This window comes from Kogia breviceps, chromosome 9 (genome assembly GCF_026419965.1).
Source record: "Kogia breviceps isolate mKogBre1 chromosome 9, mKogBre1 haplotype 1, whole genome shotgun sequence".
NCBI classification, from domain to species: domain Eukaryota; kingdom Metazoa; phylum Chordata; class Mammalia; order Artiodactyla; family Physeteridae; genus Kogia; species Kogia breviceps.
Genome location: NC_081318.1, coordinates 41318212 through 41337971, shown reverse-complemented (window position 1 = coordinate 41337971; position 19760 = coordinate 41318212). Strand labels below are relative to the sequence as shown.

The 19760-nt window shown below is 42.3% G+C and overlaps 1 protein-coding gene across 8 annotated transcripts in view; it reads right to left on the bottom strand.

Moving 5' to 3' along the window:
- Positions 1–19760, bottom strand: part of AOAH (acyloxyacyl hydrolase) — a 177634-nt gene that overhangs the window by 92314 nt on the left and 65560 nt on the right. For all 8 annotated transcript variants that reach the window (XR_010842142.1, XM_059073653.2, XM_067042335.1 and 5 more), the window contains 6 exons: positions 14692–14762; positions 7758–7818; positions 6581–6651; positions 5663–5711; positions 3060–3108; positions 1106–1200 (listed from right to left, as the gene is read on the bottom strand). Coding sequence is in view for 7 of the 8 variants with exons in the window: in XM_059073653.2 (XP_058929636.1) it covers positions 1106–1200; positions 3060–3108; positions 5663–5711; positions 6581–6651; positions 7758–7818; positions 14692–14762 (396 nt within the window). In the remaining variant the exon portion in view is untranslated. The remainder of the gene's footprint in view (positions 1–1105; positions 1201–3059; positions 3109–5662; positions 5712–6580; positions 6652–7757; positions 7819–14691; positions 14763–19760) is intronic.

Here is a 19760-nt window from a genome sequence, read left to right as displayed (position 1 = left end):
TTTTCTTTCTCAAGATTGCTTTGGCTATTCAGGGTCTTTTGTGTTTCCATATAAATTGTTAAATTGTTTGTTCTAGTTCTGTGAAAAATCCCATTGGTACTTTGATAGGGATTGCACTGAATCTGTAGATTGCTTTGGGTAGTAGAGTCATTTTCACAATGTTGATTCTTCCAATCCAAGAACATGGTATATCTCTCCATCTGTTTGTATCAACTTTAATTTCTTTCATCACTGTCTTATAGTTTTCTGCATACAGGTCTTTTATCTCCTTAGGAAGGTTTATTCCTAGGTATTTTATTCTTTTTGTTGCAGTGGTAAATGGGAGTGTTTTCTTAATTTCACTTTCAGATTTTTCATAATTAGTGTATAGGAATGCAAGAGGTTTCTGTGCATGCATTTTGTATCCTGCTACTTTACCAAATTCATTGATTAGCTCTAGTAGTTTTCTGGGAGCATCTTTAGGATTCTCTGTGTATAGTATCATGTCATCTGCAAACAGTGACAGCTTCACTTTTTCTTTTCCGATTTGGAAACATACTGTAGCAAGTTTTTTTCAAGAGTTCTTTTCTTTGGAGACCATGAACATTTTTTCTATGTTCAAATGTTTCTCTGTTTACTCATCTTACAAGGGAGGTCTGTGTTTGCCCAGTTTTAGAACTTGGGAGAGGTTCCATCAGAGAGTATTCAGGTTCATGTCTGATTTCTTCAGTGTGAGAAAAGGGATCAAAGAAGAATGTATAATTCTTGTAGTTTAACTTCCCTGGATCAGCGTTCTCATTTTATAGGAGGTTGAAGAGAGAACTACATCCCGAGGTGGCTGTACAACAAGGGCTTCCCCACTATGCCCAAGTTTTCTTTCCACCCGGCAGGGGCACCATCCTCCTTCTCTAATGGATGAGACAGCTCTTGTTATGAGCCTGTTGTTCTTATCACAGTGTTTGAACTGAACTGAACTGAAATGGCTGTGGATGTGCCTTTGATGGCAGATTGTGCTGAGAAGGGAAATTTGCACCTGTTTGGATCTGGCATCACATTTATAGAGAGCAAGGGGGAAACAAACACAGAGGCCAGAACATCCCGCATGATTACTGCCAAAATTACTTACCAAAGACATCTGTGAAGCTGTGATCCAATCGGGAGGGATGTGAAAATGAGCCCCAGCTGAGTCTCCCAGCAAAATGATTCCCCTGGGCTGTGAACCTAGGTGGCACAATTTATTTGCATTATTTATGCACTCAAGTAGTTTTGAGCCTCCAGATTGGGTAGTTAGGTGAGCACATACCCTGGTGTGTATTCTGTGCATAGAGCATCGTAACAGTGATGCATTGTTACTTTTCGAGTGTTGGAGAGTGAGGGTCATAGCATTTAGGAGCTGAATGAGATTTCCAGGCCATTGAAACTGCCAGCTAAGCTGTACAGATGCAGGTGTGCTTCCTAGCTCAGCATAAAACAAACTTCTGTGCAACATCTTGAGTGAATGATAGATGAATAAAAGCATCAAAACTTTATCTGAACTCAGAAATATGCCCTAAATTTTGGTTCTGAAAATTGTTTTTTCTTGCATTTCTGTTAATAACCACTTTAGGAATTAGTAATCTCATGGAGCAATTTTGATTTTTTTCAAAGATGTTATGGTCTTTTAATGTCCTTAATCTATATATACAAATGCACTGGATGGACAATTATGGCTGATTAGTGGGGAGATGAAGAGATAAAATCTCTATGCAGCCCTGTATGTTTGGAGGTTAAGAATCACTTAATCTGATTCTAAGGCCATCTACACGAATCATTCATCCATGGGTGATGCACGAACTCTTCCAAATCCCTTAAGATCCTGAAAGAATCAATCAGTGCCTCTCAGAGTCAGAGAGGAGAGCCTACTTCCTCCACCTCCAAAGGCCCCAAATCAAGCCGAGGATGGCCCAGCCTCACTCCAGTGGCTCCCTATCTCGGGACTTTGTGACAGTTAGCACTTGGCCACACAAATGGGGACTGAGAAGGCCCAGGACATTGAGGAGGGGTTGGGATTTGGGGAATCCAAGAGGCTTCCCACAGTGAACCCAGAGCCTCACACCAGGATTTCACTTAGATCTGGGTTTACTTATTCATTTGTCTATTTGTTAATGCATTCCTTTATTCATCCAACAAGCATTTCTAAACTGTATTACTATGTGTCGGGTCCTTACATTTTCTACCTCCATCCTGTCCTTCTAATAGCTTACAGAAAATTAGACTTTAAGCTGATTGAGGGCAAGGACTGTATCATGTCTGTCCAAAAAAACTCAGAGCCAAGTATAGCCCTTGGTGCATAATAGGAATAGGTGTTCAGGAAATATCTGTTGAATGAATAAATGAATGAATGAATGAAATGCTTCTAAATGTTAGGGGAAAGCATTGTCTAAACATAAAACAGTGATGCTACCATAGGGTCTTGTTTGAGACTATTTGGGCATCACCAGGACCATGTTTTCATTACTGTGTAGGTGGTAATAGGTTCCTCCTAAGAACACTGGTAGCCCAGGTGTATGTGGCATTGGGCATTTAGAATACAGAGCTTTTGCTCAGGTATTTGTGGGAACTCTCAATGGCTATTGCTTGGAGGTCTCCCTCAAGTCACCCAGATATGAGTCTTTAGCCCAGCTGACACAAGGACTCTGTCAGTACAAGTCTAGACGTCTGACCTTGTAGTGTATTGAGGACACAGAGAAGACTGAAAATTATCACCTCCACTTATTTTTTTATTTGGAGAAGTGCTGGATTTCAGTTACCCTGTTATCTATCTTACAGCCTTTTCTAATATTATCATTAAAGTTTCCAATTCCCCCAAAAAGGAATGAATTAAACAAATTCAGTTTTGCTTTGTCTTGATTCTGCCTCATTTCTCTATAATCTTTTTTCATGTCATTTTCTAATTTGTCATGAAAATAAATGTAAATTGGTCAACATTATGTTGTAGCATCATGCACTTCCTCACTTGGATGGTCTATTTGCTTCAATCTGACTCAGATTAGAAAAGAATATTCTACTGGAATAAGTACACTGACTTTTATAATTCATACCTTCACAGAATTTCTTCTCGTATGGAATTCCATCTTTTGGATCAACACCCTTTAAGAGAAATGATGAAATTAGCAGCTTGCCTTTAAATTTATGAGACACAAACACAAAATCCTTCCCAAATGGCTTTAAAAGCACAAAAAAATATCAGTAGATAAAATCCTTTAAAGTCTCTTGAGCCCTTAATCCAACATAGCAACATCCTAGGTAAGTGAATTGGGCTTTAAGGAACTGGGGGCAGGAATAAGGAGAGATCCAGAAACTGGACCATCTTGTTCAGATAGATGCAGGGCAGGGCTCTGAGTGCTGGTAGTATCACCCGGAGGGAGCCCTGAGGGTCCATTCAGTGACTGGGACATAGGGGCAGAGTGGGTTCAACAGTCTCTGAGTTGGAGCTCTAAGTGTCCTGACACCTCCAGTGCCTTAGGGGGTTGATGCTTCTAGAGCAGAGATTCTCAACAGGGCTGATTTTGAGGCACCCCTCCCCCACCACTGCCCTACAGCCATCCGAAGGGACCTTTGGCAATGCCTGGAGACATCTTTGGTTGTTACAATGGGGGGAGGGGGAGCTACCAGCATTTAGTGGGGAGAGGCAGGGATGCTACTGACCATCATACAATTTACAAGGCAGCCCAAACCATAAAGAATGATTCCAAATGTTGATATGATGAGACTGAGAAACCCAGAAGTGAGGTTGAGCCTGTGAGTGGGACAGAGTTACCACAGCTGAGGGCACTTCCTAACACTTAAAGCTAAGTCTGTGCATTAGTGGAACAGCTGGTCCTTGGAAGGTTCGAGCAGAGTCTGTATAACTTTTAAAAAGTTAAAAAATATATATATATAATTTTTTTTCTTTTGTTTGCCAAACTCTGGTCTGGAGAGCACTGGCATTCCACTAGATATTAATGGTATTAACAGTATTCTAGGAAGAAAGAACCTGATGGTCAGAGATGTACTGGAAACAGTGTGTTCACTGTCTTGGTCTTGGGGACTCCCAACATGCATTAAAACATTAAAGATGCTGAGAAATTCAGAAGTAAAGAAAACTGTTCAGGCTTATTTGACCCAGTACTTTCCAAACTTTGCTATAGCGCCTCTCCTCCCTTACCTCTTAACCTCTCACTCAACACTGGAGTTCTTGGACACAGTTTGGGAAATGTTGGACTTAGTGATTGTAAAGTCCTCTCTGAGTTTATGATTTTGTGATTCTGGGAGTCATTTTTCCTCCATGGAAAGGGACAGGTATGAAGATCATGTGTCTTTCTCCTGTTACTGATGATAAACTCTGAGTCTTGGCTCCCTGGGCTCCTGTTGGTTTTCCACTGGTCTAGCACAGTCTCTTATTGGCCTTCCTTATGTAGGTGGGCTCCCATGTCAGAGGCAGGGATGGGGTCATGGAACCAAGACAGCAGCTTCACACACTAATAACCCCCCATGTCCTCCAACATGACAACTAAGCTTGACTTTATCGAACAAGAGCTGCCTTGGGGGTCTTGACACCTTGACACCTTAAGATCTAGGGGACATGTCTTCCCCTCCTCATGAAAAGGCAGTGTGACTGATGATAGGGTGGGTGGGTAGGGCTATACCAGGATACAATCTGTCTTGCTCTCCATATCTCAGAAGAAATGGACCTTCAGTGTCCTGGAGAGAGGAAACTATTTACAGAAACTTTCTCCTCTTCATCCAAGCAGACAAATTAGGCAACCATTCAGAGGCAATTTATCTTGAAGCTGGGGCATCTTAAACTTCAAGTCTCCTTGTTTGTACGATCCCTGCCTGTGTGAGTGCTGGGAGCTATAGAGTGTTTTAGGTGGAGAGGAGCCAGGCTGCACTCAGAACAATATTTCTACATAAGCACTCCTGGTAAATTGGAAAAGAGATCTCAGAAGAAAGGGACCTGAATTTCTAAGACTCCAGGAATTTGTTAAAATTTCTTTTATTGTTCTAATTAATTATACTTTTATTCTTGATTTTGTATTTGTATTTGGTATTCTTTTTCTTCATGAGGACCCCTCAAATCCTATAAGCTCAAGACCTCACAAAACTGGGTCTGCTGTCATTGCCGTGCTAAGATTAAGTGTTTGGCTTTTCTCTTTCCTTCCCTTTTCTCTACCTGGAAGCTGCTAATTTATTATTCATAGGGAACTGGGGCACCAGCATTAGATGCCTCAGGATGTGGGTAGTGGGGTAACTAGAGGTAACTTCCACTCTGCCTGACTAGCCTTATGAAATAGAAAAAAATGGCTGCAATGAAATGGTGACAGCATGCGGTTTGCTCCAATAGCTGTGTGGGTTGCTATAAAACTTTGCTAACACCACTCTCCATTTAATTTCACACTGTTCCAAAGAGAATAAAGGGATTAGATGTGAATGACCTTAAGCAAGACTTAAGTGGCTGTGACAGAGACAGCCTCAACTTTTATTACATCATGGACACTCTTCACATGTGATTGGATTCTATGCCCCTCTTCCAAACAGCAGAAAAAGAGTTGCTGCAGCCTACCATCTTCTTCCTTAGGTCTGACTGAAGCAAACAGGCAATGGGTTTTTAAGGAGGGTGGAAAGCAAGAGAACAGGGTTAAATTTGAATTTAGTCGCTTACCCAAATGCCATTACAGTTTGAATCCTGATGTGTATCCCAGTTGTCTGGCCTATGAAGAAAACATCAACATTGGTCTTCAGCATGTATTTATCACTCTGAATGTCAGCTTCACAAATGAAGGGATGAATGAATGAGTGCTACACTAAGTGTCTTCAATAGACAACAGTTTCTTCAGGGAAAAATGCCACACATCACTGTGTGTTGTGGCACACAGAAGCCTCGCTTGGCCTCTTTGCCATTCTCTTGGCTTTGGATGTTTGCTGGGAACTGTGGACCAAATGCAGTCTTTTCACAATTGACTATATTCATGGGAGGTATTGTTGCGGAATGATGCTGATGAGAATAATGAACACATCTGCAGTCCATTTCATTTAGACAGGTGACACCATTAAAGTTATGCCTCTAAAGTCCCAAACATCTGGTTAATGCTTCAGCACTGTAGTCACAGCTAAGATGAAGGCTGGCAAACCCAGTTTGAAGTCTGAGATGTGATTGACTGAACACCAGCCTGGGTCTAAAATATGACCTGTGCTCTACTCTCTGCCCCCATTGCCCTCTTCCTGCTGGAAGAGGATACTCTTTCTGGGCCCAGGGCTGCCTGTAGAACTCGTGCAGGAGGATGGATAAACGTCCACAATAACCTGTCTACTCACATGTTCCTCCCACTAGACTGTAAACTCCTCGAAAGGAGGCCTATTTCTATTTGTTTACCACCCAACATGATGCAGAGTGCTTGGCAACGCTCTATGAGCATTTTTTGGGCAAATGAATGAACAAACACTGTTTTTTCATTGAGCTTTTTACTCAATTAGGACATGGAGGTCCCTTCTCTCTGTAAGCACAAATCCCCTAGGCTGAGGGAGATAATTATGCCTTCTGCTGTAATTTTCAACATCAGTGACCAGCAGAGACCGTTACCTTCTGCCTGGGTATGCCATCTTATTGCTGTCATTACAGTCTCTCCCTCGCCAGTGAGAGCCCCGCAGTGTCTGAAATTGAAGAGCACACACAGGAAGGGTCAGTTTTGCTTTGACATTATCCACAGTGAAGGCCAATCAGAGCTGTCTGAGGGATACTGACATCTGCCATTTTAAATCCAAATACAGTCTAGGAACACTAGAGATCACTAAGAAAATTAAGATGATATGTTAAGACCTCCTGTGTGAGGTGAAATGTAATATGGTACCAGGGCCAATCACAGATGAAGTGTGTGTGTGTGTGTGAGAGTGTGTGTACGTGTGCGTATATGTATTGTTGGGTGCGTGCTGATATGTGAGTGTATGGGGGTGCATGTGTGTGAATGTGCATGTATGTGGGCATGTGTGCATTCCCATGGGTTTTATGTGAATGCATGTTTTATACACGTGTCTGTGTACATGTGTTCATGTGTATGTGTCTATGTGCACTTCCACAAAGAGCAGGACCATCCAACTCCCTGAACTTTCTCTATCAAAGGCTCCAAAACAATTGGTTTATTTGGTCCAGTGATTAATCATTTTGCTGGATAATTTAAAAAACCTCTAGCCAAACTGGTTAGTTGTGTGGATTTATTATATTTTTGACATGTCTGATTTGAAAGAATCAAGAGTCATGATAATGTCAAACAGTGTTTTTATTTCTCACATTCCCAGGTAGACTATTTGAGATCCCACCTACTTTGGAGAGTTTGTGACATCTGTTGCTTGCTTGTTGAACTTCGCAGAGAACACTCTGACAGCCTAACTGTTCTAAATCTAACATGTGTACACAGACATAAACACACACACACACACACACACACACTTTAAAAAAGTAAGTTAAAATACGTTTAAGAATTTTGAAAATAATTCCCAACATGTTTCAAGATAACTGTTATCCCCTTGGAGAATTCCAGCTGGGAATGGCTTCAGGAAACGAAAATAGTCTAGGACTAAGATCCACTTTGATGGTCTATGTATTAGTAAGATACCAAAAAGTCTGTAAACATCATAAAATGGTGTATTATCACATTAATAATACAGTCATATGGCATTCAATCTTGTTTTATTAAAGGAAAGAAATTAATAGGAAGCGACGCAAAGTTAGCGAACATCTGGTTAGTCTTAACGATACTTACCGGGAAAACACTGTATTTGTCTGAATCTACATCTTTGAATGGTAAAGAATTTTGTATAGCCCTAGAAGAAAAAAAACAAAACACCTGGTGAGCTAAGAAAAAACAACTGGTGTTTGTGAAAACAAATAGAGACATTTTTAGATATGGCTGTGTTGAGTTTATGTGACAGAACCCCATTCTAAAAATAAAATTAAGGACCTAGGGCTTCCCTGGTGGTGCAGTGGTTGACAGTCCACCTGCTGATGCAGGGGACACGGGTTCGTGCCCCGGTCCGGGAAGATCCCACGTGCCGCGGAGCAGCTGGGCCCGTGAGCCATGGCCGCTGAGCCTGCGCGTCCAGAGCCTGTGTTCCACAACGGGAGGGGCCACAACAGTGAGACGCCCGCGTACCACAAAAAAAAAAAGAGCTTCTCATCAGTTCTGAGAGTCTCAAGTCAAATGAATTCAGCCAGAGCCAGCATGGAGCCTAATTGGTGGTATGGAACCTGTCTTATGAGTTCTGAGATGGTGGACCCACCACAAGTCCACATTAATAGACCTCTTGGGAGATGACATCTCCTGTAAGACTAGGTAGTTTTCTCCCATGTTATTTGACCTCTTGGATAGCTATTTTATGTTTCTAGATGAGAAAAGGAGGGAAGACACAGAGGGAGAGGGAGAGGGAGATGGAGAGAGAGAAAGAGGATGAACAGACCCAAAGAGCCATATTTTCAGTCTGAGAAAAGATTCTGGGTGAAAGGTCTCACTGAGGATGACAAAGCTACCCCTTTCCACCTTTGCCATCTCAGGGATAAGAGTTTGTCCTTGAAGGAAGGAACAATGAGTTGTCTCTAGAATTAGAAAGTTAGTTCATTAAATTAAACTTTACCTGCTTATTTTAAAGGCTTAGAGTGACGAACCAAAACCATACATTCTAGACAGGAGAGGGTAGATTGGTCATCATAAGTCACATAAATTGCAATTTACATAAACTCCACAATCCCTTATTCACAGCCCCCAAATCCAAACAGGTCTGAACACCAAGAGTTGTTTCTTATTTTCAACTTTGCAGCTAACACATTTGGTGGCAAAACTTGACCCAAACTGGTCTAAGGTAATTCATAAGCTATACCTTATTTAGTGTGACTATCCATATATTTCATTGCTGATATATAAATTTGTTTGATTAGGAAATGCTGGGAGTGTTAGGTGAGTTATGGTATATGCACCGTATGTTACTTTCTTAAAATCTGAATTCCAAATCACATCTGGCTCTGTTTTGGATAAAGTATTGTTGACTTTCACTACTATTACTTCTGCAATTGTATCTAAACTTGATACCTTGTGTATTCTTACAGGTATCTGGTTGTATGCTGAAATATTTATTCATTCATTCATCCATTCATTCATTCATTCCACAGCCATTTTTGAAGTCCTTGCATGTGCTAGGCATCATATTAGATATTAGGGCTGAACATAAGATGCATTTCCTATGCTAGAAGAGCTTAATGATGGGTGGGGGAAAACAAGGCATCAACATATAACCACAGTGCTATGGAGAAAATTCTATAAGAGGGTTGTGCACCCAGAGGGAAAACATTTCTAACTCTATACAGGGAAGGAGGTGATATTAAGGTGAAAGCTAAAGGATGAGAAAGCATTTTCAAAGCAAGTAATTAGGTGATGGGTGTGGGTGTTCTAGTAGGAAGGAGAAGTATGGGAAGCCCCTTAACATAGCTCTAGGTTATGAAATTAGATTCCTTGGATTTGAATCCCAGGTCTGCCGTCTACTTGGTATGTAACTTTGGGCAAATTATTTAATCTGTTTGTACATCTGTTACCTCATTTGTAAACGGGGCCAGTGTCAGTACCTGCTTCCTAGGGCTGTTGCAAAGACTAATAGCGTTGTTATGTGTGAAGCAAGGAAGATCTGTGCCAAGCATGTGATAAGTACTTACAGAATATTAGCTCTTTTCATTATTATGTGCAATGCTAACAGTTATTCCAAGGATGGTTTCTAGGATTGGGCAAACAGGAATCAGGTGTTTGCTCTTATGACATTTTAGTTTCTGGAGACATCTCGAATCCAATCCATGGACTCTCTTCAGATTTTCAGGTTCCCAGACACACAATCTTCCGTCCAGTTATGTGTGTCCATTATTTTTAGGTATTTTTACCATAAGCACCTTTGCAGCAAGCATTTTTGCTATAAACATTTTCACTGCATAACTAATTGGCCATAAGACAATTTTGCCATAAAAGGTAAAATGACTGGTTCATAGTTTGTTTTGATATATATCATACAAAAATCATGACAGATGATGATGATTTGCCCTAAGAGCTGGTTTCTGATTTTGAAGCACACTACAATGGAGGAGAAAGAGGTTGAGGGCCTGAAAGTTGCAGATTTGAACTCGCATTTCCCATAGAACTTTGGAATGTTTATCAACAGACATGTTATAAGATGCCAAGAACACACAACAGTGTAGAGGCTTTCACAACACAATACAAAGCTTAGGTATAAACATGCATCCTGGTATCTGGAAACTGATACCTCTCCTAACGAAGGAAGAAATCTTAGCAAAAAAGAAAAAGTGTGATGCCAAATGAGGAGAAGAATCAACAAGAAAAAACACCGTGTAAAATACTAAGAATGAGAGACCTGGAAGACAAGTGCTTATGTACAAGGCACGAAATAAGATCAGTCATTTGCGCAGTATTGCCATGAAATATACACACACTTTAAATATATTCAGATATTTTGTATTTAGCAATAAAGTCTCTTTAATTTTGTAATTCATTTTTCATGTTTCATGATGTCCTTCTTAATGTCTCTCTTATTTTTCATTGTTTTATCCTTTACAGCAAAGTCATGGCTAATTAGTTACGTGGCAAAAATGTTTGTGGCAGCAAAGCTGTCTAAGGCAGAGAAACTTACAGTGAAAATACCTAGAACCCCAGTTACCACGTTGGCTGGTGCAGCTAGTCACCTGCTTGCTGCCCCTGCCCTATGACTATCTGGGGTTGGCCTAGCAGGTTTGACCCAGGGAGCAATTGTGATTGCAGCTGAATGGCATTCGTTACATAATGGTGAGCTATTCAAGTTCAAAGTGCCTAAAATTATGTCATGAAACTGGGACATTACAACAAAAGAAAGCTAGGGGGAATAAAGTTTCCATGTGTATCTGCCTCATATTTGAGTCCCAGGCAGTACTCCAGGGCCAGCGTGACTGTTTCATATGCATGTGGATGCATTATGTGCATCCCTGTAAGATAAAATGAGAGCAGAGGACACATCCTGACGTGTTTACACAGTTCACCTTGTGGTGGGGACAAGGACGATGTGGGTGGAAAGAGCAGGGCAGGGGCAAGAAGGAACAAATGAAAAAAGGCAAAGAATGATGAATTAAAAGCACAGTTAACGTAAGATAAGGTAGTCTGTGTGAATTTATGTGAAATAATACATATGTGGGTTCATGCATTTGGAAATTCAATAAAAAGAATAAATTAGTAAGAGGGGACCCTCCTGTCCTACCACTGCTACAATAGAAAATAGGCAGTATATAGGCACTGTGAATTCTGATCAAAACAAAACAACAACCCAAAACTTGGTTGCCCCAACGTAGTAGCCTGGTATCCTAAACATTTGTTTTTCTAACAAAGTAGTGCTTTTTCTTTATTTATTCCCTTGTTTCTACAGAGTCCCTACTAAAACTAAGCAGTGTGGTAGGAACCAGGGATAAAAAGTTCACCAAGGAATGGTATCCCCACTCTCCAAGAGCTGTCGGTGGGTGTGGGAGACTGATGGGGAAGCAACCAGAGAAGAACACGGTGCAGGAGTAGGCACCAGTGAGCACCGAATACGGAGGAGGACAGCCAAGCGACCGAAGCTAGGCTGGGAGCTGGAAAACTTCCCATGGGTGGAGACACCTCCATTGTATTTTGAAGGCATTAGACCAAACAGGATGGGGACAAGAGAGTCACAGAGCCAGAAAGGCATTCTTACTGGAAGGGATTTTAGGGAAGGACTATGTAACAGAAGACACATAGGTCTTTGTCTCTACCACCTGCTGACTGTGCTAGTGGGTCAAGCATTAAATAAACTAGAACCGACTTGCTCATCTGAAAGTGAGGCTCTGAGTCAAGGGACAGGCAATGTTGTGGCTCTGAGCCTGACCTTTGTAACCAGGCTGCTGGGTTCAAACATCATATTTATCCATGACTAGCTCTGTGACCTTGGACAAATGGCTTTACATCTTGAAAAAGGGGACCAAAAAAATGTTGTCTGTCTAACAGGGTTACATTTATAAGAGCTCCTGGTGCAGAGACAGTATCAGATAACTTTTACTTGTCATTATTATTACTGAGCCACAGGTTGTTTTAAAGAATAAACGAGGCTGAAAAAAAAAAAAAAAGAATAAACCAGGCTGAATTTAAATGTGCTTTATAACCCATGCAGCACTGAATAATTTGTGACCCGGTACGAATTATGCTAGAAGCACAATGATTTTTAGAAAAAAGAGAAACATACTGCTTTTGCTTTTTCATGAAAATATTTCCCTTTGAAATTGGGCCAGGAAAATCCCTGGCCACAGATGCTCTTGAATTCAGGTTTTCAAAGGTGGTTCAATTGAAGAGTTGTCGTTTTAGGTCCTGAGGGCCCACGTTTGGTTTGACACAGAAAATGCAATGATGCTTTCAGCAAGGAGGGGACAGGGGTCTCGATTCAACAAGAGCTAAGCATGATGAAATGGTCGGGAGCTTGGGACCTGGCTGCATCTTAGCCTCCCGCACTTTCTTTCATGTCCGATATTTCCCCTCTACTCCTCATGTCCTGATGGTCTCTGCCTCCACTTCTATTCATGAAAAGCGGGATTGATAACTGTTCCAGGATTCAAGTCCGCACTTTGCACAGTTGGCTTGCAGGAGCTTATGTGGGCAGATGAACCAGGAAAAGTTTTTAAACTCTTGCATCCCTAAGAGGCTCTGAATGTGGGTCAGATGCACAGCCGCCTCCTCTCCTGAGATACTTTCAAAGCAGACGGGGGATGTTCAATGTGTTTAGAGTCCATGAAGCTCATGAGATGAAGGATGGAGGAACATAGGCAAAGTGCCTCTATTGTGGGTTGAACTGTGTTCACCAAAAAGATATGTTGAAGTTCTAACCCCTGCTCCCTGTGAATGTGAACTTACTTGGAAAAAGGGTCTTTGCAGATGTTATTGAGTTAAGATGAAGCCATAAGTGTGGACCCCAATCCAATATGACTGGTTGTAAAAGGAAAAACAGACACACAGGGAAGATGGCTCTATAAGAAGAGGAAAGCAGAGATTGGAATGACACAGCTGCAAGCCCAGGGCTGCCAAGGATGGACGGGCACCACCAGAGCTAAGAGGCAAGGAAGGATTCAACCCAGGGTCCCCGAGGGAATCTCAAAGGGATCTGGCCAACACCTTGCTTTCAGACTTCCAGCCTCCAGAACTGGGAGAGAATATATTTATGTTGTTTCAAGCCACCTAGCTTGTGGTATTTTATTACAGCAGCCTTGGGAAACCAATACAGCCTCTCAGTCCAGATGTTCAGCCTGACTCTCACCTCTGGGGAGTTCTTCCCTCTAACTCCTCACCATGAGAGCCAGGCTGGACCGGAATGCACTCAAGTGATAGGAACTGCCTATGGGAGAGTGAGAATAAAAGCAACAGGGGCCAGGGCAGACGGAGTTGTCTCTGTGCATGTCTCACAGTGAAGGAACATTATTTTGAGTCATTAAAGCATCATCTGTACAGGTAGCATCTGTGGTCTGGCTCCTGAAATAGAATGTGAGCACGCTAGGGAGGACACAGTCAACCAGGAACCTAGGAACATGCCACGCTGTCCCACCAGGTCTCAGGCCAAGGAGCCTGCATTTTTAAAACTTTCCAAATGGGTCTGTAGCTTGAGTTTAGACATGGGGAAACTGAAGCTCAGAGACATTCAGTGGCTCAAGTCTTCAAAGTTGGCTCAAGAGGCAGCATTGCACAAGAGTCAAGAAAGTAGATGTTTCTAAAGAACAAGTGGGGTCCAATATACCTGGGGGTGTATCTTGGGTCCTCATGGCTGGGAGGAGTTACTTCTGTAAGACTCAGTTTCCTTCTCTGCGAAATGCAAATAACGATAATCCCTACTTCATGGAATTGTGAGAACTCAGTGCAGAAGTGCCTTGAAAGTTCAACATCTGGAGCCCAGAACAGTGCCATACACTGCCTGGCAGCAGCCTCTGCCACAGTCACATAGGAAGCAGCCAAGTGGAAGGTGGACCTATGCTATTTTGCCTCTTAGTCCAATGTGCCTCTCAGGACTATTCCATCTTTTAATGTTTTGGACAGTGATTACTATAACATCCAGCATAACCTCAGACTCAGAGTGCAGCTGGTGGGAGCATGGGATTTTAAACGGAGACAGGAGGGCTTGGGAACTTTGGACAGTGTCTCTGTATTAGGAATCCTGTTCATACATAGCAGAGCTAGATTTTCTAGGTGATAGGTTGGGCTCTGTGAAAAAATGGTCCTTTTCCAGCCTTGTGAGTGCCTTGCCCTAAAGATGCTCAAAGAGTCCCTGCCATAACAGGTGGCCAACCTTGTCTGTATCTTACACAGCAAGGAGGAGCTGTCCTGTCCCCAGGGGTGGTGTAAGCATGCACTGAGCCACTCACAGGTCTCACTGGCAGGCAGGCTGCATTCCAGTCTGGGGCAGTAAGTCAGGTTGGAGGTTCAAAGATGCTGGTATTCAGTATATTTCCAAAATGATTTGTTCTGAGCTAATTTGTCTTCTAGTTTCTGTGCAAGTCATGAGCAAGAAACACTTTCACTTTCAAAAAGATGCCTTTTAACTTGAAGATCATTTTAGTCATTAGAAAACAGGGACAACCAAAGACGCTATCCCCTGCCAGTGCTTAGGAAGGGGAACTTGTATACGTACAGTTTAATCCTCTGACAGATCTTGTCCAAAAATGGGAGTGAACAAATATCAGAACCACTTCTGGAATATGTCTGGAGAGAAAAACAAAAACAAAAAGTTGTTTAGTTCAAGGGATGATTTTCCGACTTCTAAAGGCCCTTCCTCTCCTCTTGGCTCCACAGTTTGGATTTCTGGACTCTTCTTTCTCCAGAATCTGGGCTATTTTACTTAACTAAATTTACCTCTTGTTCCTGTTTCCACGCTCCATATTCATTCCACCTGTGTGCCTTTGTTCATGCCGGCTCCTCAGCCTGAAGGCTTCCCCTTCTCCCCCAGCCAGCTAGTCCCACCTTCATCTCTTGTCCACCTCTTCCCAAAAGGGTCTGGCCCACCTTGGTCCATTCTACTCAGCCAACGTTCCTCTCCTTACTGTCCTCAGTGGCTTTAAAAAAGGATTTGAAAATAAAGACTGTTTTCAAATAAAATAATTCCTTCCTGTTATGAGATAAAATAAAGACTAACGGGAGAGACGCTGACTTAGGAAGAAGGAAGAAGGAAGGTCCCTTCCCTGGGGGAGGAGGGCTAGGGGAAGGAGGGGTGTGTAGATGAAGCCCCTCAAAGCTTCCTGAACAAAGGGATTTCAGACAGCAGTTTCCATAAGACTCTGCTGTGGGATAAATTAAAAGCCCTGGCTTTTTACTAAGTAATGATTTTAGAAAGATTGCAGTTCCCTTGATGCTTTTCTCAGACAAAAGAAAAAAATCAACAGGGTAGAAAAAGTAAGGAACCAGCATTTACCAACAAAGGGAGAGATAGTTCACTTTTCAAAAGTTCGCTTCACACCACTTTGCTTCTACGAAAGACCTAGGTTACTCCCTACTCACGAACTGAAAGCAACCCAAAGAAGTTTTTTGCTCTCACACACAAAAAAATGCAAAAAGCAAAAATAACGTTCATCGTTTGTTCTGCAGGAGCCTGTGGAGAGGCAGCGAGAACCCTGAACAGTGAGGGGGCACCGCCCAGCTCCTTCCCTGGAAACAACACTGAGCAACTCAGCATCAGGCCACCATAGCTTTGAACTGGGTCTGTGAGCCTCTGTGCTTGATCTCAATTTATTTTATGCATCTGTTAGCAAGATGTGTCCTAAGGTAATTGCTTCTTTGCCTTAGGAAAGACTTCATAGGAATGCTCTACTTTTGGATAGCGGGGAAACCTGTAGTGATTCCCTCTAGCCCCAAAAGTCCTTCAGATGGCTGTGAGTGGTATTAACAGCATTGGTAATATTTTGACACTAGCAAAGGTAAACAGGTAACCTTTTCTGGTTATAAATGAGGTTTTTAAGGATCTTCAGGATGCTTGCTGAACTTTCTAGGATGAGGAAAAATCCTGATTAGCATGCAAGATTTGGAGACAGAAAAGACTGTCGTTGTTGTCACGCAGTTTACTGTCTAGTGGAGCGTCGCGGTGAAGAGCCCAGCTCTTAGCATGCTCTGTGATGCCTGCGGTGGTCCAGGCATTAATACGGCTTTCTGGGAACTGGAGGAGGAGGCAGGTAAGGACCCAGAAATCAGATAGGAGGCAGGTGGGAAGGAAGAGACAGATGCTCTATGCTTTTCAACTCCAGGTACAGCTTGCAGACTTGTTACAGTTGTAATTCATGGGCTCCCCCCAATCTAGTAAATCAGAAAGTCTGGGGTAGGTCCCAGGAATCTGTGTTTTCACAGCCTCCCAGTCATTCTGACACTTACTAAGGTTTGAGAACCACTGCTCTAGGTTCTAGCTGATGAAAGTGTGATCGCAAACCAGGAGCATTGAGGCCATCTGGGAACTTTCAGGACTAAAGTCTCTGGCCCCAGATTCAGTTGACCTGCTGAATCAGAATCTGCATTTTAACAAGGTCCCAGGTGGCTGGAGTACACACCAAAGCTGGGAAAGCACGGCCACTGGTATAGAGGGAGCACCCTCGCAGTGCTGTGGGCACATGAGCAGGGCTGGCATCTTGGGGGACTGCCAAACGTTTCAACCTGGCTGGAGTATAAGGAACTGGGAGAACACGGTGAACCGTGGAAGGAAGGAGACATGAGGACAAGCCTAGGACACTGCACTACGTGCTATCTTGAGGACAGTGGGGAATCCTGGAAGGTCTTAAGCAGAGAGATCACATTTGTAATTTGGAAAGATACCTCTGCAGGTGACATGAAGGCCTCGAGGAAGCAATATGGGACAGAGAGACCTGTTGGTAGATAAGGATCTGAGACGTGCTCCCGGGGTTTCTAACAGCACTACTGCCATTTGGTCCTGAATAATTCTTTGTTGTGGGCTGTCTTGTGCATTGCAGGATGTTTAGCAGAATATCTGGCATCTAGCCACTGTAGGCCAGCAGCCCCCAAATGTCTCCAGATGTTGCTAACGTTTCCAGGAGAGGAGGAGGGGGGACAACATTGCCCCTGGTTGGGAACCACAGATGTGAGGTGGGAGGAGGAGGATGGGGGTGCAAAGGAGGGGTGTTTAGAGACCTGGTAACTGATTGAGATGAGCAGTGTAGATACACTGTAAAATAAACACCAGCGTGCAATTATACCACAACATTGGTGGCAATTTGGAAAGAGACACATTCTAAGACCCAGAGTCAGACTGCATTTGAATGTGTGAGCTACTTCTTTTAATATTTACTTTAGTCTGAAGGCCTTGATCTAATTAACGTAATGGCAATGTAGATTTTAACACTGATGATAACCAATACATCAAAAAATTTATACAACAGCCTGATAATTACTATACGAGAGGTACAATGGAATAAAATGTTATAATTGCACAGCTGTTCACTGTCAAAATTCAGCCTGAAGGCTGCAGCTGTCTTTGACATTCATTGTGCAGAAATTAGATCTAGGATGTTGGCAATAGATGATGCAACTTGTCCAGGGACCCCCAGAATTCCTTCTGTTTGATCATGCAGCCTTTTCATCACACAGTACGGGAAGGACTAACCTCTTCTTACAAACTTGCAAAGGGAACTTAGATGGACACAGAGCAACAATGCAGAGGTCCTCACTTGCACGTTTGACAGCTCCTTCCTTTCCATTCAAACCTTACTAGACAGAGGCAGAATGTGGGCTGTTATTAACTCAGCAATGGATTTAAAACATCACATCTGACTGCATGTAATCCCATCTAAAATGAAAGTCTCAAATCTGGGCTGTCCCTGGGCACAGGAGTCAGGCAGCATCTTTATTTTGCCATCTATTTAACCAGCTTCTGCTTGCATCTGGAGCTTTCCCACCCCAGGATGTTAAATGAATACAGAACAACAAATAGGGGTTGAATAAATGGAATGAGGTGAATGGGGTAAATAGAAGGTCAACGCGGGAGCATAACATCTCTTCTGTACACAGCCAACTTAAGATTGAATTTCTGTGTGATGAAGTGCTTTTAAACCATTGTTGTGTATTATTTTACTTGAATTTAACTTGGATTATTTTACTTGGGGCAAGTCTGAACAGCAGCAATTTTTAAAGGCTTTCCAGATGGTTCTGTTGAGTAGGTAAGTTGGAAATCAGGGCCATCACGTACAGTAGTACAGGTTGTTCACTACAAGATTCTAATATTCACATAGCCTGTGATGTGAATGGTGCTTCCTGAAATTCAGTACTGAGGAGGTCTGGTTGAGAGCTATTGGAATAGTGGAAGGGGTAGAAACTTGGAAGAAGCTAAATCTGGATGTAAATGATGGGTTTCTCACTTATTAGCTATGTGGAGTGAGGGAATTACTTAACCTCTCATCCTTAGTCCTCTCATCTGTAAAATGGGGTTGATAACAGAAATATGCTATCTACTTTGTAGGAGTTTTTGTGATAATTAAATAAACTGATGCCATGACTCAGGTGTTCTAAACCCTCAGATGCTTAGTGTTCTGCCAAATCCACGAAGACCCCTCCCCACCCAAGGAGCCTCTCGGGACCTCCTTGAGATGCAGATCTTCTCTGGAACATTCCATTCCCTTCAGTAACACTAAACTCTTCCCCAGTCTGGATTCTCCATCTGACAGGCTGTGCTGAAATGACATGCAACCTACTCTGTGTTTCTCTCCGCATTCTGGCTAGGTCGGCAGTTATATCAGCCATCACAATGGAGTTAATTGCAGCCAATATCTTCTGAGCAGTTTTTCAGAGATGCTTATTTGCATTTCCTGATTATTTTTTCCCTGACAGCTTTAATCTAGATAGTAAATAAATTGGAGGAGGTTTTTGAGGAGTTTTTTTTTTAATTGATGAATTGTTCAGTTGATTTTTTTTGCAGGGGGGCTTCTTGTAAGTCATGATTAGGATCCTGACCCATGAATTATGCTAGCAATTCTGGTGACAGAAATGAAAAATTGTAAAATCCTAATTAGTCTTTGAGTTAATGCCAAGGCAGTTTGTACTAGTGAAGTAAACAATGCCCTGAGAATAAGTTTTTAGATGCATGTTGAGAAGAATAAGAGAAAAACGGCATTATTCTCCAGTCTGTTTAGAGTTCTGAAGGTGGTGGTCAAGGGTTTCATGTGATGTTTCAGTTTCTTATTCAATAACTTAAGCAGATTAGCTGAACCAGCTATGGTTGGCCTTTAATTATGCACTGAATTAAATAATAATTGGAGATGCAGGCATTGTGATTGATTAATCAATTGTGCAGAAATGCCTGCATACTGTCATCCAACATGTATCATCAGCCTGTACATCAAAACCCATGTGCCCACCCACAAGTAGGGTTGCCAAATAAAATATTGTACTGGACATACTTATACTAAATAATTATTCATTATTTATTTGAAATTCAAATTTAATTGGGCATCCTCTGTTTTTATTTGCTAAGTCTGACAAACCAAGCCATGAGGAAGTTTCCTCCCCTTTATTTCCATGTTGCCAAATCAATACTACTTTGAATGTATTGCATCAGTGCCAGCCAAGGACCAAGGTCATGCCCTCTCATCTCTGATGAATGCTTCCTTCCTGCCAGGACTGCTAGCATTAGGGAGACACTGTTCCTTAAATGTTTACCTTTCTACTTCCTCTTCAACTGGGGCTGATTGGCCACCAGGGCCCAAGTCAACT